Source organism: Neomonachus schauinslandi, chromosome 2, assembly GCF_002201575.2.
Source record: "Neomonachus schauinslandi chromosome 2, ASM220157v2, whole genome shotgun sequence".
Classification (NCBI taxonomy): domain Eukaryota; kingdom Metazoa; phylum Chordata; class Mammalia; order Carnivora; family Phocidae; genus Neomonachus; species Neomonachus schauinslandi.
The window spans coordinates 108,731,436-108,748,748 of NC_058404.1; the positions used below are offsets into that span (position 1 = coordinate 108,731,436).

Sequence of the window (17,313 nt, forward strand, 5' to 3'; positions counted from 1 at the left end):
CAGATACATCACAGACTACATCGCTTTGGCATCAGTAACAATGCCAAACTGTCTCCTATCTCAAGCATAGAACATAAGTAAACATCTTTGGTATACCGTCTTTTATTGTCCAGACTTCCTCATTTCCACTGGCTAATTTTTGTTAGGGAAGGATAAGTGGGAGGATTGAATGGAAGGATAACTCCTTAGGTTAAAACACACACACACTCATACTCAAACTCACACACATTCAAATTCACATATCTACAATGGCAATAACATGTATCTATCATTCTTCTAACTCTGAACATATTAATGTTAAATAAATGTCACATTTAAATTTTATTTATTCTTTTGGTTGGCAGATTCTAGTTCCATATGCTTTTTAGTTTTTTTCACTATTGCTTATTAAGATGAGCTGTTCTAATACGCAAAGCTGACATCTCATCTTTTGTGTATTCAAAAATAAAAATCACATCTTGGGGAGTCTGGGTGGCTCAGTCGATAAGCGTCTGCCTTTGGCTCAGGTTATGATCTCTGGGTCCTGGGATCGAGGCCGCATCAAGCTCCCTGCTCAGCACAAAGCCTGCTTCTCCCACTCCCCCTGTTTGTGTTCTCTCTCTCTCTCTGTCAAATAAATAAGTAAAATATTTTAAAAAAATAAAATAAAAATCACATCTTTAATGTCAGAATAGATAAGGATGTAACAAAGTATTAACTTGTCATGCATTTAGTTTCTTTTTAAATTCCCAACTAAATTTATTTTTAAAATACTAAGCAAACCCCCAAAGTATGTGGATTAAATAGATTTCTGCTCTTGTGGGTGATATGGGGGGTGGGAGGATGGGGATGGGGCTAATAACATGTATGCTTAAATGGATTTCTAAATCAAATACGTAAGCTTGGAGAAGTCTAGTAATAGACATCATAGAAGACTACATAATTTCCTTTGGCAAATTTCAATTTTCTTTCAATATTTATTATATATATTGTTTAATTTAACTTTTATTTTTAAAATGTACTTTATGAAAATTGTCAGATACATATAAAAGTAGAGGATAGGGTATAATTGGTTTATATATTTTAACCAAACCAAAGCCTTTTTATTGCTGTATTTCATTTGTTTTTAGTAAAATGCAATTCAATTTATTTATAGGGAATAGAATTTTGAAACACTTGAAAAGTTTTTGGAAAGCAAATAATCATCTTAAAGAATTATGTTTCATATCAGTATTAGTAAGTCCCTGACATGGAAGTAAATTTTCCCTTAAATTAAATATGAACTCACTGGGAAGGTTTTTCAAATGGGTTTACTGTCTTTCACAAGCAAAAATTCAAGTGTCTCTCTCTCTCTCCAAATATATACGTACAGATGTATATATTTAGAATCTGAAGAATTAAAATGGTAGAAATTGTAAAATTTCAAATTATAGATTTTTGAGATTGTTTTAATTTTTTTCCAAAATCTAAGGTATAAACAAGTTATTTCAAGTTATTACTGAACTTTATTTAAATTACCAACTAAGAAAAATGTATTTCAGAACATAAAAATATAAAATGGAAGTAGTGATATAATATTATAAAGTGTAATCATTTAATCTTTTAATCAAGTTTTTAATCATTAATAACCATTAATTACACAGATTCCTTAAATTTAAAAAACAAAATATAAAAACCCATAAAGTATTTACAATATGTTACAATATATACAATATGCAACTCTTATAATAGAGGTTACTTTGATTTTTTTATGATGTTGTATGTCAATAATATACAGCATTATTATATATTAAAGTATGTGTATCACAGATTGAAAGCATGAACTTTTTGATTGTTTCCACTAGTTTGACACTAGTTTGGCAAACTGGGAAATGGAAAATTCCATAAATAGTCTAAAACAGTTTTGAGAAGAATGAAGAAAAATTTTCTAGAAAACAATTCACTAAAAATCAGTCATCCATCAAAAAAAAAAAATCTAATGATGGAAAATTATGTCCATTTGTGGTGAAGCCATTTGGGGAAGATTTTTTTTTTTTAGTTCTATCTACATTCCTTTTCTTTTGAACTAAAGAAAGTGATAGGGAAATAGAACATTTGATAGTTGGACAAAAATTAATAATGAATAAAACTATAAATTAATAAAAATTCCATTTTAATTCTGATTACAGGAGTAAGCCAAATTTAGGAATGCGCTTTGAGACAAACATGTCAAAGCTGTCCTTCTCATCTAGGTTCCTGGCCCCTTATTAGAGAGGTCTGAGGATGGTTGTTCCCATCTTGTTCTTTCTCCCATAGCTTCTCTCTCACTTTGCTTCTAAGAATAGAGGAGAAATCTTGTCTATGTTACAGTGAAGAAGGCCAAGTGTCTCCCTGTACCTTCAGAAAAGGATATGTTATTAAAGGGAAAAACCTGTAACAACTATATACTTAAGACAAAATCATTCCCTCAGGTTGGCTCTCCAGATACTTAACAGATACTTAAGAGCATGTTTCACTGTTCCAACTCCCACACAAATATTTGATTTCCTAATTCTTTATGTAAATAATGTTTACCAGTCCTGTAGAAGCCATCTTTATGGTAATTAACATTTACACTAAAGCTTTCTTTCTTACCCCTCTTTTTTTTTTTTTTGAGATGGTTAGTTTGAAAAATTATCTCAATATGTGTGTATATATACTCTTTGGCAAAATCAAATAAGATTCTGTATTCTTGAGGACACGAAAAAAATCTACTCTAATAGTAAAAACCTAGATTATAAACTTCAGACTATTAATATTTTAGCATATTAACACACTAAAATTATCTTTGATATGTATGTTTCTTATATATAAGTATCTATATCACATAAGTATTTCTATTTCTATTTATGGTTAGTCATTACATTTCTCCTTTTTTTCAGATAATGTTTAAAGGATTCTGCATCAGTATTTGGTATTGGACAAATTCAAAATCTCTTCTTCAACTTTTGATCTCCTGCTCTATTGCCTTCCAGCTTTAACTTACTTGTGATCCCTTCAAACATTTTACATGGTTTGCGATGGTTACATGAACTTGTGGGAAGTGATATTTGCACCATCTCATACTTTATTCACTATGGCACTTTAGAAAAAGAAATTGGAATAAACTTCCAAAGCAGTATTTTGAAAAATGAATCTTATTGTGAAGCTTCGGAGAAGTTTTCGAACATTGATTGTTCTCTTAGCTACCTTTTGCTTGGTGAGCATTGTCATTTCTGCCTACTTTCTGTACTCTGGCTATAAACAGGAAATGACACTTATTGAAACCACTACAGAAGCAGAATGTGCTGACATCAGAAGTCTACCATATCGGTCACTGGAGCTAAAAACAGTTAAACCTATTGATACATCCAAAACTGATCCTACTGTCCTCCTATTTGTGGAGAGCCAGTACTCTCAACTTGGTCAAGATATCATAGCTATCTTGGAGTCTAGCCGATTTCAGTACCAAATGGTCATTGCCCCCGGCAAGGGGGATATACCTCCTCTTACAAATAATGGCAAAGGAAAATATATTTTAGTCATTTATGAAAATATTCTGAAGTATGTCAGCATGGACTCATGGAATCGAGAGCTTTTAGAAAAATACTGTGTGGAATACAGTGTTAGTGTAATCGGTTTTCATAAAGCCAATGAGAACAGCTTACCAAGTACACAATTAAAAGGCTTTCCTTTAAACCTTTTCAATAATCTAGCTCTAAAGGATGGTTTTGTCAACCCTCAGTCTCCTTTGCTGCATATTACCAAAGCCCCCAAGGTTGAGAAAGGCCCTCTTCCTGGGGAAGACTGGACTATTTTCCAATATAATCATTCAACCTACCAGCCCGTGCTTTTAACTGAATTACAGACAGAAAAATCCCTTTCATCCTCATCCAGCAAACCACTCTATGCGACAGTGATTCAAGATCTGGGACTTCATGATGGAATTCAGCGAGTTCTTTTTGGCAACAACTTAAACTTTTGGCTACACAAGCTCATCTTCATAGATGCCATCTCCTTCTTGTCAGGGAAGAGACTGACACTGTCCTTGGACAGATATATTCTTGTGGACATTGATGATATCTTTGTTGGGAAAGAGGGAACAAGGATGAATGTCAACGATGTGAAGGTAAGAACATTTATAAATAACATCGTAATTTTTATTTCACTAACTGTGGTATTAATAAAATATAATTTTGAATATTTTAGATTCTTAATTACACAAAATTTTCAGATGCCATGTGTTTGAAATTAATTAGGCATTTAGAAAAATTTTGAACTAAGCCTTGACTACTCCTCACATACATACCTCAGATGTTTCGGAAGGGATAGAACTAAAATATCCCAAAGAATATTTGAACTTAATCTCCTGGTCTCTTCTTAGACCTTGACCATTTCAGGTGGAACCCTGTAGAACTGTCTCCCCTTTCTAGATGTTGCGGTTTGTAGCTGTGAGACTAATATAGTCATAAAACTCGATCTCCGCTGATCCCCTTGCCCTACTTGGGTTTGACAATGGTGGTTGAAATACAAGATGGAGAAGGAACCCAAGGTCTTTTGTAACTTCCAGGAAGCATAGTGTTTGTTTATATGAAATGTCCATACACTTGTAAATATAGTTTTATAGGGAAAATGTATTGGACTTGAACTTAGAAGTCTTCCATTATTATCTCTTTTATTAATTTATCATATTGTTTTGGGTAACACAACAGTGTTAGTACTTCTAGTTATGATCAAATTGACTATATAACAAATTCACCTTGCAATTGCTATTAGATAAAGAAAAAGCCAAATCTGGTATACTAGGTTAGGTAGGTAATTCTGAGAATAATTCCTTCTTTTTCATCTTGATTTAATATTCTCATTTGTGCCTGTCTTGTCCTGTATATAGCTAAATTCATTCTTGGACAAATAAGTTTAGCAAACATATAAACAGAAATAATAGGGCACGACTTAAAATTATAATAGAACTAAAGATTATTAAGATCATATCATGTTTTTTGAACTCTGGTTTTTTTATCCCCCAAAGATGAAACCTCAATCAATACTACTTCAAAATGATAGCATTTTTCCCCATCCTAAGACCTTATGACCACCAAAGTAAAATATGATTAAGACCAGTGATATAAGATCACTGTCTAAAAATCTTCAAAGTACATGTGAACCAGTGAACTTTGTTTTTAATGAACCACTGAATGAAGCAACACTTGACTGGTACCCAAATATTTCATTTTTGACATTGTTGTAAAGGGATTAAGTGATGCCTCTTGAGTTCTGTCTAGATTTTTCTGTTTTTTTTTTTTTCTTACTTGTTTTGTATTTACTATTCCTTCAATTAGTATAAATTCTAGTTTTATTTTTATTTCAAAATCATAAACTTAAGAAGAGGTTATATGCTTCATAAGCATCTCTGAGTGATTCCTATCCTGAAATCCTAAAAGGAGAGGGTTTCTTAATTCAGTTTAACAAATATATGACTTGAAAAGGTTTTTATAACTCTAACAAATTTTTTTTCAGTTCATATTCAGCTATTTCACTTACTCTGAATAAAAACAAATAGCTATTCATCACTATACAATATTCACTGATGACTTCTTAAGTGACATAACCCCAAAAGGATTAACAGAATACTGAAATTTAATGAAAGCTAGAACAGTGTCACAGGCAGAGAAAGGATCAGAAATGTTGTATGTGTATATGGAATATATGTAGTTTGTGTATGTATGTGCACATGTATCTTAATTATATACTCTACACACACACACACACACACACACACACACTGTCACTTTGAAGAAAATCCTTTTTCCTGCCCCTTTTGGTGATTCTTCCAATCAAAGACTAATCCAATCAAAGTTAATCAAAGACTATCGGAAACTTGATTGGAACTGAGGGCTATTACCCTCTTGGTTACTTAAAGGTCAAGAGGAAATACAGTTTTCCAAATATAAAAATTATAGTCCCAGTACTTGGCATTTGATTTTTATTTTGACCTTATTTTTGGATAACTATGATTTTGTGGAAAAGAATTCTAAATTATGTGTAGAAAAGTTCTCAATACTCCCATGTTCTTCACCCTCATGTCCCTTTTCTGGTGTTGTAATATTCAATCATACACTGGTAAAAATGAGGAGAAATCCATCTTCCCTCAAATTCTCCCCAAATTTCCTAGAACAAGAGTATTGCATGGTCACTGAAATTTTTCTATATAATACTGAAATAGAGAGTAGAGGTATTCTGTTCCTCAGCAGAACACATATGGGAAAGCATATGGGTCATGGTTGAAAATTCTTGGTTATTTACATGATTGGACTCTCCCTGGGCCACTCCCACAATTAAACCTGGAGCATATATCTGGGAGCATTTACAACAAATTCAAACACAGTTTTGCCTGCAACACCACCTCACTCTGTTGACAAAAAATATATTAGCATATTTTAGCTTGAGCACATTTTCCCATTTTGAGACAAAGATTCTGGATCATACTGCTAAAGAATTAACATTTTTAAGGCACAGCATTTGATACAGTGGAAAGAGAATGAGTTTTGTTGTTTCTTTTTTTTAATTGAACTTGAAAACCCATATTCTTTTCACTTCATTCTTCTACCTAACCTAAGCTACCATATATTTAGCTTCTTTTAGAAACTTACATACTTTATCTGATTTCATCATGCCTTCCTCCAACCAAAGCCCTTGAGACAGAAATCAGTAGGTTCATTTCCAAGGCAAGCAAAATTAAGCTCAGGCATTTGCAGTAACTATCATCTAATTGTTGCCAAAATTTTATCATATATATGTATAAACTCAAGATATAAGAGAAAAATTATTCATGTATATGATCTTATAGAAACTAACTATATTTCAAATGATTGTAAAATATTAGTTATCAATAACATCAGAGAATATGGTAATATTCCTGTGTGGTCTTAGAGGCAATCACAAAATATTCCTGTACATCTAAACTTCTATTAGCAGGATGACCTCAGGCTATTTAGGGTGATGTCTTATACACTTGAATCTATTCTTTACTAGTTTTGAAAACAATTCTCAATTCATGATGGCCTTAATTATATGTATGTAATGTTAATTCCAAATGTGATAACAGTTGAGCAATAATGTATTTTTAGGGAAAGCAAAAATAATAAATGGCTATACTGATTATTAAAATTTTAATTTTAAAAAACTTCTTGCAGCCCACTAATTTGATTTCTATGGAAAATGCTTTACCCTTGGTTGGAACATTTTGTATAGTCTTGGATGTTTTGTAGAATTAATGTGTTCTTTTTTCATAGTTTCCTAAGATAGAATAAATGTTCTTTCCCAATAAGGGATTTGAAAACATGAACATGGTGAACGTAAGCTTCCACATGGGCAATGAAATCAGATTTATTATTGATGCCATCAATAATTTTGGTGCTTTAATCAATTCTGTGACCTGTTGCTGCTTTCTCTGTTGGCAACAACATATCATTATTAGCATTTTTATGTCTTTACATTTCTTAAAGAAATACATTTATTTATTTATTGAACATCTACTGTATATAAGACTATAAGACATTATCTGCCTAATAAATCTAAACTTCTTATTTTAAGGTTCTATATGGTCCAGTTCAATATACCTTCTCAACATTTATTCTTACTATTTCTCAATACATACTGCTTGTATTAGGTTAGCCCACTGTCTATTCCTCAGCTATAGCTTGCTCATGTCTATCTTGACCTCTTTTCTCAGTTTCTGTGCCTTGACTAAAATATATTTTCTGAATCTACCTATATTTCAAAAGATATCTTAAGTCCTACTTCTTATGATAAGGTGATACATGTCCTAATGACCCCAGTAGGTGGGGATTTCTCTTTAAGTCCCTGAATAATCATTGGCCTTAAGTCTCACTTAGCATCCTCATGTACATGAGTCAACTTCAAAATTAGACAATGAGACATTTTTCTCATACATGTACATATGAGAAAGTACATAACAAGGAAACTTAGACATGATTTGAAAACATTTAATTGACAATTATTATACTGTCTTTAACTATTTGGTGAGTGCAGGACTAATTAGTCATAGAATTGATTTACTACATTAAGACAAATAATTTAAGGGTAGTTTTGAGGTTTGTCCCAAAACAAGTGGCTTGTATATTCTAAGTAGGGGGCAGAACTAGAAAAAAAAAAATTATGTTGTAAACCTGGAATCAAAAAAAAAAAAAGAAAGAAGAAAGAAAGAAAGTCAGCAAGCTAATTGGTTTCTTTTTCTTTTCTTTTTCTTTTTTCCCTCCACATGGTGTTTTTAATGGATGTACCCTAGACTAGTGCTAAGGCTTGATCCAGATAAAACAATTTAGCAATATCTTAACCTGGATATTTTCATGCATTTATTTGACTATATATTTCCTGAGTTAAAAATCATATGTTCAAAGATTTAAAATGCAAAATAAATAGTGCAAATTGAATGACCAAAACATGAAAGATGTTAATTTATTAGATATAAAGGAGACAATTAATAAAGGATCTTACAATACAGGTAAATGAGTTTTGGTTACTTCCAATAGCTATTTGAAAGCTTTTACACAAGAAAATGATATAATGAAAATACTTGTGCAGTTTTTTTCTATTATTAATGTAAATATTTAAATAAAATCTCAGTTCAAACATTTGTAGGAATTGTCACATTTAACAGGGATCAGGTTGCTATGAATAGGAAAGAAGAAATCTACCATAGAAGAAAATTTTAAAATCTTGATTAATCATTTGAATAAGGGTTGGAAGAGAAAAAGAAAAAAATCTCATGATTTCTAAAGTCATGATCTAAGAAAACAGGAACTTATTGGTGCTATGAATATTGACACAGAAGATGAGAAAGCCTACATTGGTAATTGAAAAGATTAGTTTTCTAACATTTTTATAATTAGAAATGAAACAGGTTGTTACATCTAACAAATTAATAGGGAAACTATTTTTTTTTTTTTTGGAATTCTTGATATCCTAGACTGAATGGATCACTATCAAAAAGGGAGCTGAAAAGTAAAAATTATATGTGATAAACGGAGTCCAGATTTGACACATATCAACCAGTGTAGATTCAGCAATGCAGAACAGTCCAGGCAATAGGAGTTGGATGGATGGCCCAGTCAGACAATCAAGCAAGCAGCAATTGAAAGTTCTTTGGCAGTTTCTAAGTTTGCAAAACATGCATCAGTATGGGTAGCAGAACAGCTAAGTAGTGGCCCAGGCAGGTGGGAGTAGCTTTGATCAAAGATATTTCACAACAGACTGAAGGTACCCAGTCCTGGGATTAGTCTGTAGGCAAAGAAAGTCTTCCACCTGAGAAAAATAGCACAGAAAGCAGTGTCCTAATCATAGAAGAAGGGTAGGATGTGACAACATATGCCAATATGTTGTTCAGCATAGGGGACATGACAGGGAACTTGGAAGGCAGGAGCCCAGGCATAACAATAATGCTGTACAGAAGAGAGGAGCCATCAGCAAGATTTGCTGAAATTGCAGTCCTTACACTGACCTAGGACTCCTTAATCCTTAGGACTCTAAGAAAAGGACTGCATTTAGTATAGCATGGAATCCTTAGATGCCCAGCTGCAAGAATTAGGTATACTATTTGAAGGTGCTCAGTTGGTTCAAAAGATAAGCAGACACTATCAGAGGCTTATTATAAGAATGATTCATTTTCTATATAAACGTAGTTAGAATCACTGTGTCCATTAAAATATTTTTGTAAGCTGAGTTTGGCTTGATTGAAAAGAGATGCTCTACGCAATGTATTTTGTCAAAGTTAGTAGTGATCTCAGAAAACCTCAAACAAAACCTGAATTTTGTTCTCTTCCAGGCTTGTAAGAGAACAGCCACCATATAGATGTATTTAATAAAAATTTTCCTTCTTTTATTTATAAGCTCAATGTAAATGTCTCAGATTTTCTTGAATTTTTTCATGTGGCACCATACATTTGATTTGTCAATGGAATAAAAAACTGTCTCTTCCAAAAAAAAGATTTCTTTATGGAAGCAAATAGAGTCTGTACTTAAAAAATTACCAAAGTGATATAAAAGTACACTTTTAAATGATAAGAATGAAAAAAAGAGAAAATATATACTAGTAGTATCCCTTCCAAATTGGGCATTTAACTAAAAACATTTACATTTTGTATATTAACTTCATATAATTTAATTCAATCATATTTTTATATAAGTGAGAAATCATTATTTCTTACCTATGAGCTCCTAATGTCATTTTTTTATTATAGAATTTACACAAGCATAAAATATTCAGTTCTTGATTTCATTAGTATAGGCAGGGCATGTTCACAATTATCTGCATTACAAGGTAGAATGCAATATATACCATGGCAAAATGTGGACAATGGGAACAAAGAAGGGGCTATAGTAGGAATTAGGGAAATTTCATGGAGGAAGTAAGATTTGAGTCCTCTGTCATGGTATGACAGAACACTAGCAAATCCAGAAGGGGAGGTATATTCATGGTCAATGGATCAGCCCAAGCTAAGATTTGGCTAAAACTATCAGATTTTTGGGAATGGTAAGTTGTCTGTGTTGGTTAGATGATTAAGTAAGAAAGAAAAGTAAGTGTTATTAAATGCTGAAGATACTGGCTGTGGCCATAATATAGAACTTTGTTGACAAAGGATACTATTTGAGTCACTGAAAATTTTAAACCAGAAAGTAACATGATCAGAGCTAGGATTGAAGAAAAATATATTGTTTGAACCAGGGATATGTTTTTTGTGGACACCTCTCAAAGAACCTATTACAACAATATAGAAATAATAATTCTTACATATTTTTAAAAATAGGATTTATTTAGCCTATCAATATATCCTAAGCACTGTGCTAATCATTAACAGGAAGTATATCATTTAATACTCATAACAACACTAAGAGGAAATATTTTGTACATTTGCGGAATGAATAAAATGAGGCTTGGCAATCTTAGGATACTCATCTTGCTAATAAGTGGCAGAGCAAACAAACCCAGACTGTCACGAATGTCTAAGTGACATTCTTAGAATGTCTTTTAGAAAACAATATTGTGGTTTTGGGTTTGAGTCTCAGTGCCAGCAGTAACCAGTTAACTTTGGGCATGTTTACTAACCTCTCCAATTCTCAGATTATAGATCTGTAACACTGGTGTAAAAAGACCCACTTCTTAGCATTATAGTGAGCTCTTAATGAGATAAGACATGGAAAGTTGTTAGGACAGAGCCTGAACTGTAAGATTTACTCAATTTAGTTTGGTGGCAGTTAGGATGGAAAGGGGAGATTGGGAGAGCCCATGCACAAGTAGAATTGACAGGACTTGGGCACATACTCATTGGAGGAGTAGAGAAAAAGGAGGAGATGTAATGGCATCATGGTTTTTTCCAGGGTGTATGCATTAACATATGCAGAAACAGGTGGAAGAAAAGGTGTTGGGAAGTTAGGAGTTGGTTTAAAGTCTAATGATTTAATGTGGGATATTCAGATGTAGGCATTTAAAAATGCAAGTCTAAATTTTTGGACACTGTCAGAGGTGGCAGTATAAATTTAGAAATCATCGAGTGTAATCTTAGTGATGATCACTAAAGGGAAATGAATCAAAGAAGGAAACAGGTTGAACACATTTTTTGGATATCCTGTAAAAAACCCAAGATTATGACAAGTTAGTTTCAAACAGAGGAAAATTGTTTCATGTATTAAGATAGTAGCCTTCCAACATCCTCTTCATTAATTATATGAAGAAAGCCTGAAACCTCAATAAATGCTGGTTGTCCAGAGGAATAAAATTAAAGGAATGCCTAACTGAGAGCAGCATGGTGTTCATGCAACACAGAAGGCACAATCATTTGTCTGGAATTTGGCAATTTCAATTCTTTTTCCTTCTTATTTATGACCTCTTGATCAACAAGAATTGCAATATGACCCCCTCCTAACTTGACAGTGAGGTGTACCAAATGACTCTTTACCATAAATATCCCTGAAATGTGGAGTGATATATAGGGGTTAAGAATAAAGAGAACAAGAAAGCTAAATCCTCATTTTTAGTTATTGTGTCCAGAAATTATATTTCAATGAAAGATTTTTATTTAGTTTTTATGTGTTTATTCTCTTGATGACAGTGTTCATTCTGAACATGTCTGCCTTTTTGTTGAAAACAAGAGTTTAGAGGCATACTTTCATTTAAACCTGTTTTCTGGGTATCAACTAATTATTCTTTAAAAAGCACATTTTAAAACAAGACCTGTTACCAAGTTAGGATTTTCTGCTCAGAATAATTTTTAAAGCTTTTTATATACAAAATCAATTTTAATTTAAGATTGGGCATTCCCTGAATTCATTTGCAACTCAAAACAGGTTAAATAGTAATGGATCTAACACTAACATGAGTGCTCACTTCTGTTAGTTTACAGTATAAGATAATTACTGAGCAGAGAACAATCTCTTGATACACCAGGGGAAGAATACGATTAAAGTCCATGAGCTCCATTTTGCTACTGGAGATGTAGGAATTGTATCCATGGGAAAGAGAAAATGTTAGAAAATATTTTGGTAAAAGCAACCAGGCTAGCCAGGTCTCAGCAAGGTAGAAAACAACCCTGATTAGAGTTCTTACATCTCACTGTTAATGCCTAAAAGCCCTGGAGATAGTTATGGGGATATTTTCTGATTAGTTTTGTATATTTTGTCATTCTCTGTGATGATATAAATAGTGATTAATGCTTAGATTATAATTAGCCTCTTTAGCTAAGGTCACCATGTTTTTGTTATGATAATCATCAAAAGATACTACAAAATGGTTTCATTTCTAAAGAATAACTAAAGAGAAAAAAAACAAAACAAAAACTTACTCCTTTTATACTCCCTATAGAAATACACAGCATGTTCTGAAATAAATAATCATATAATCCTGAGGCAGCTAGAATATTATTATTATTATTATTATTATTAGGATAATAGATTAAACTATCAAAGTATTTATAGACATTGAATTTTATTTCCATTCAACTCATAATTTTTCATGTCTACTCTGAGCTGCACTCTCTAGTTTCTTGCTGGGGTTGATAATTTCCACCTGCTATTTTCTTTTTTCAAATAAAGCAAATATTCCTCTGATGTGTTCCTTTATTATTAAACTTTTGAAACATTTCATACATTCTAAAGAGTGTATATGATGAATATTATTTAAAGGATGATAAGAAAAAAAAAATGGCTTTGTCCATACCACTTAGCTTAGGGTATAGAATATGACCACCACCTTTCCATCACATACCATTTTTTCTCCTGGAGAGTGTCCTGAATTTTGAGAGTTACCATACATTGTGAGTGTTACCATACATACAATACAAATTTTCTGCAAATTTCCCCCTTTTATTCCTTAGATTTACCTACACTGATGCTTATAATTCTAGTTCATGAAATTTAATTTCTTTGTAGTATTTATTTTTTCCAATGTTGATATTGGCAGACTTTTAATTTTTTTGGCTATTTGGTGGATATAAAATTGTATATGAGTTGTTATTTGCATTTCTTGATTATTTATGAGGTTGAAGAGCTTTTATGTACTTGATGACCATTATTGTTTTCAAATTTTCGTATTTTCAATTGCTTTGAAAGTAAGTTGCAAAACATCAGATTTCATCTTTCACTACCTCAGCATTGATTTCCTAAGAAAAGGATATTCTCCTTCAATAAACATAATAACAGTATCATACTTAAGAAAATTTAAAAGTACAATATTTATTATAGTCTATATTAAAAATTTATCCAATTGCCCAAAAAATTTCTTTATATCTTATTTTGGTTTTTCAGGATCAAATCAAGATTTGTAATGTAATAATGTTTATCAATGCAATCTCTTTATTTTAATCTGAAACAGTTCTCTCACATTTTTTGCTTTCATCACATTGACTTTTTTTGTTTTGACTTTATTTTTTGAGTTTTAGGTTTACAGCAAGATTAGAGGAAGGTCCAGAGATTTCTTATATATCCTCTGCCCCCACACATGCATAGCCTCCCCCATTATTAACATCCCCCACCAGAGTGGTACATGTTGCAACTGATGAACCTACACATAATCCAAAGTCCATAGCTTATACTAAGTATCACTCTTGGTGTTGTATTGTCTATGAGTTTGGACAATTGTATAATGACAAGTATTAATCATCAAGGTATCCTACAGAACATTTTCACTGCCCTAAAAAATCCTCTGTGCTCCACCTATTCATCCCTCCTCTCCTACGTTTTCATAAATTCTGCAAAGCCTGTGTGTTGTTTTCTCATTTTAACTTTGAATTGTTTGTTTTTATACTGATTTCTAGTTATTTATATAGTCTGGATTCATCCTTTGTTGATGATATGTTTGCAAATATCTCCTCCTGGTATACTACATGTCTTTTCACTTCTTTTAAAGGTGTCATTTCAATGATGAAAAATATTTAATTTTTATTGTAGTAAAATATATCAGTGTTTTAAATACATTATTTGTGGGCATTTTTTTTGTATGTATGCTTTGTCATCTCTATCTCAAGAAGTTTGTGAAACACTGGCCTTATCTGTTATTTAAATGTTCTCTAATATTCTCAACCTAAAAATTTCATTTGGGGATACATTAAAATTAATCACTTTTAAAATGATTATTATATATTCTTTCTTTTTAAACTATCTTTATGAGTTACTTTATAATTTATATTTTCAAGAAATTTTTCCATTGCATTACTTCAAAATGTCTAGTTTAAATATGTTCACAGTAGAAATTTATTATATTTTAAATCTCTCTAGCAGTTGGTTATGTCATAGTTTCATTTCTAATGTTCATTTTTTTTCTCTTCCATTTTCTTGATTGATCCATTTGGCAGAAATTAGCTAATTTTATTTTCTCTTTTTTCAATACTCTTCATTATTCCTTTTTATTTCCCTTTCAATGTTTGCTTTTATCTTTGTACATTTTTGTGAAATTTTTGTTTTATCCTCATGTTCTTTTTCTGTCTTCTTTAAATAAATAACTAACTCATTAAGTGTTACCCTTTTTCTCTCATCTATATAGCATTCAGGGTCATATATTTTAAGATTATAATTTAAATAATTGTGTACTTTCTAAAAGTGGTATAGTTATTATCATTCAGTTGAGTTTTGTCTAATTTTTATCACAATTTCTTTTTTTGACCTTTGAATCAATCATGACTGTGTTTTCAAATTTTCTTAATATGTAAAGTGTTTTAAGTATTCTTTTAAAACTGATTTCTAATTCAATATGATCTGTATAATCAGTGTTTGCTAATTTATTGGGACTTGCATTATGGGGGAGTACAATGTTCCATTTTCTTTAAGGTTCCTCCTACATGTGTGCTTGAAAAGGGTGTATCTTCTCCAGGTTCAGAGATCTAGTTAACAATCTTTGCACAATATTGTTAATTGTGTTGCTCAAATCCTTTGTATCCTTTCTAAGTTTTTGTCTGTTGATCTCTGTATATTTTACCTGACCTGTGAGAGGTATGTCTATATCTACATTGACTATGGTAAAATCAGTATTACTGCTAAAACTTTCAGTTTGTGATTTATGTATTATAAAGCTCTGCTTTTTTTTTTTTACTTCTTAGACATTTACTCTTATTATATCTTTCTGATGAATTAAAACCTGTATCATTATCATTATGAAATGACTTCCATCATATCTGAAATATTTTTTTACTAAGATTTTTTTTTGTTATTTAATGTTATTATAGGTCCACTTCAGCCGTTTTGTTGGCTAAATCGTTATGCGTGTTTTTATTCCGAACCTTTCTATGTCCTATGGACTTAGTTGTGTCTCTGGTAACAGAAAGAATTTCATATTATTAATTTTTTAGAATATAGTCTGACAATCTTTTTTTAAACTAGTGGATCTAATCAAATCTCCAGAAGATAATGAGATGTAATATTCAAACAATAATAGCTCCGACTTTTTCAAAATCAATGAATGACAACAATTTTCCAATACAGAAACCTTCCTCACAAAAAATCTGCAGCAGAATAAACCAGAAATAACTCCCTACCTATATACATTATAATGACACAAAATAACACAAGACCAAATTACTCCTCCCAGAAAGAAGAAGAAGAAGAAGGAGAAGGAAAAGAAGGAGAAGGAGAAGAAGAAGAAGTGGTTAGACTGGCAGGTGATTTTTGAAAAGCAGCAATGGAAGGCAGATTTAAAATCATCCTTTTTAGGGATGATAGTCTTCTTTTTGCAAAACAGAGAAACAGAGAGGCAGTTTTTGTTTTTTTGGTTTTGGGTTTTTTTTGGCATAGAAGCTGAATGATGGGAAGATGCTTCATCCCAATCTTAAAATTCTGCTTCAAACAAATCTGATCTAAATACAAATTGCTTGTTTTCCAGACATGAACATGTTTCACTGAAGGAAACTTGATTTGGGTGGGAATAAAACCATTATCTTTGTAGGCAAAAATAATACTTAAAACATTAATTTGAGGTAAGGATTAAATCCTGACCCTATTGGTCTTTAACTATAATTTTGTGCAGGTTAATATTATGTGGCACACTTTTTCCTCATTTGTAGAGTGAGATCTAATAATAGCACATATTCAACAGGTGGCTGTGAATATTAAATAATTTAACTGAATAACACTGCGGAAAGTACCTGACATTTTGTAAAAATCAGCTAATTTTCTTGATAATGGAGTTCAAGAAAATGATTCCTTTGATTTTTTCAACAATTTGGTTACTATATTTTACTGATTCCAAGACTCATGTTTAGTTTAATATTTTATCATCTCAGACATTATGATATGCCTTATAATTCATAGCCTCTTATATTTCATGAAGTGTAGTAAACTAATTTTGCTTACTTTTTAAAAAAATATTTATTATTGAGACATAGTTAACATACAGTGTCATATTAGTTTCAGGTGTACAACATAGTGATGTGACAATTCTATGTGATTCAGTGCTCACCATGATAAACCACCATCTACCACCAAACAATGTTATTAAAATACTATTGACTATATTCCGTATGCTATACTTTTCATCTCCACTACTCATTTATTTTGTAATGGAATTTATACCTCTTAATCCCTTTCCCCTAGTTTGTCTCCCTCCACCTCACTCCCCTCTGGCAACCACCGGTTCATTCCCTGTATCTAAGAATGTCTGTTTGTTCATTTGTTTGGTTTTTTTAGATTCCACATATAAGTGAATTATATGTTATTTGTCTTTGACTGATTTCACTTAGCATAGTACCCACTAAGTCCATCCATGTCACAAATTGCAAGATTTCATTCTTTTTTATGGCTCGGTAATATTCCATTGCATATATATATTATCTTTAT

At 31.7% G+C, this 17,313-nt stretch overlaps 1 protein-coding gene across 1 annotated transcript in view; it reads left to right on the forward strand.

The window, feature by feature from the left end:
- The first annotated feature begins 3,127 nt into the window (after positions 1 to 3,127).
- The window catches only part of LOC110575489 (bifunctional heparan sulfate N-deacetylase/N-sulfotransferase 4), a 258,954-nt gene continuing 244,768 nt past the window's right edge, over positions 3,128 to 17,313 (forward strand). The window contains exon 1 of the mRNA XM_021684468.1: positions 3,128 to 4,105. Coding sequence (XP_021540143.1) covers positions 3,128 to 4,105 — 978 coding nt within the window. The remainder of the gene's footprint in view (positions 4,106 to 17,313) is intronic.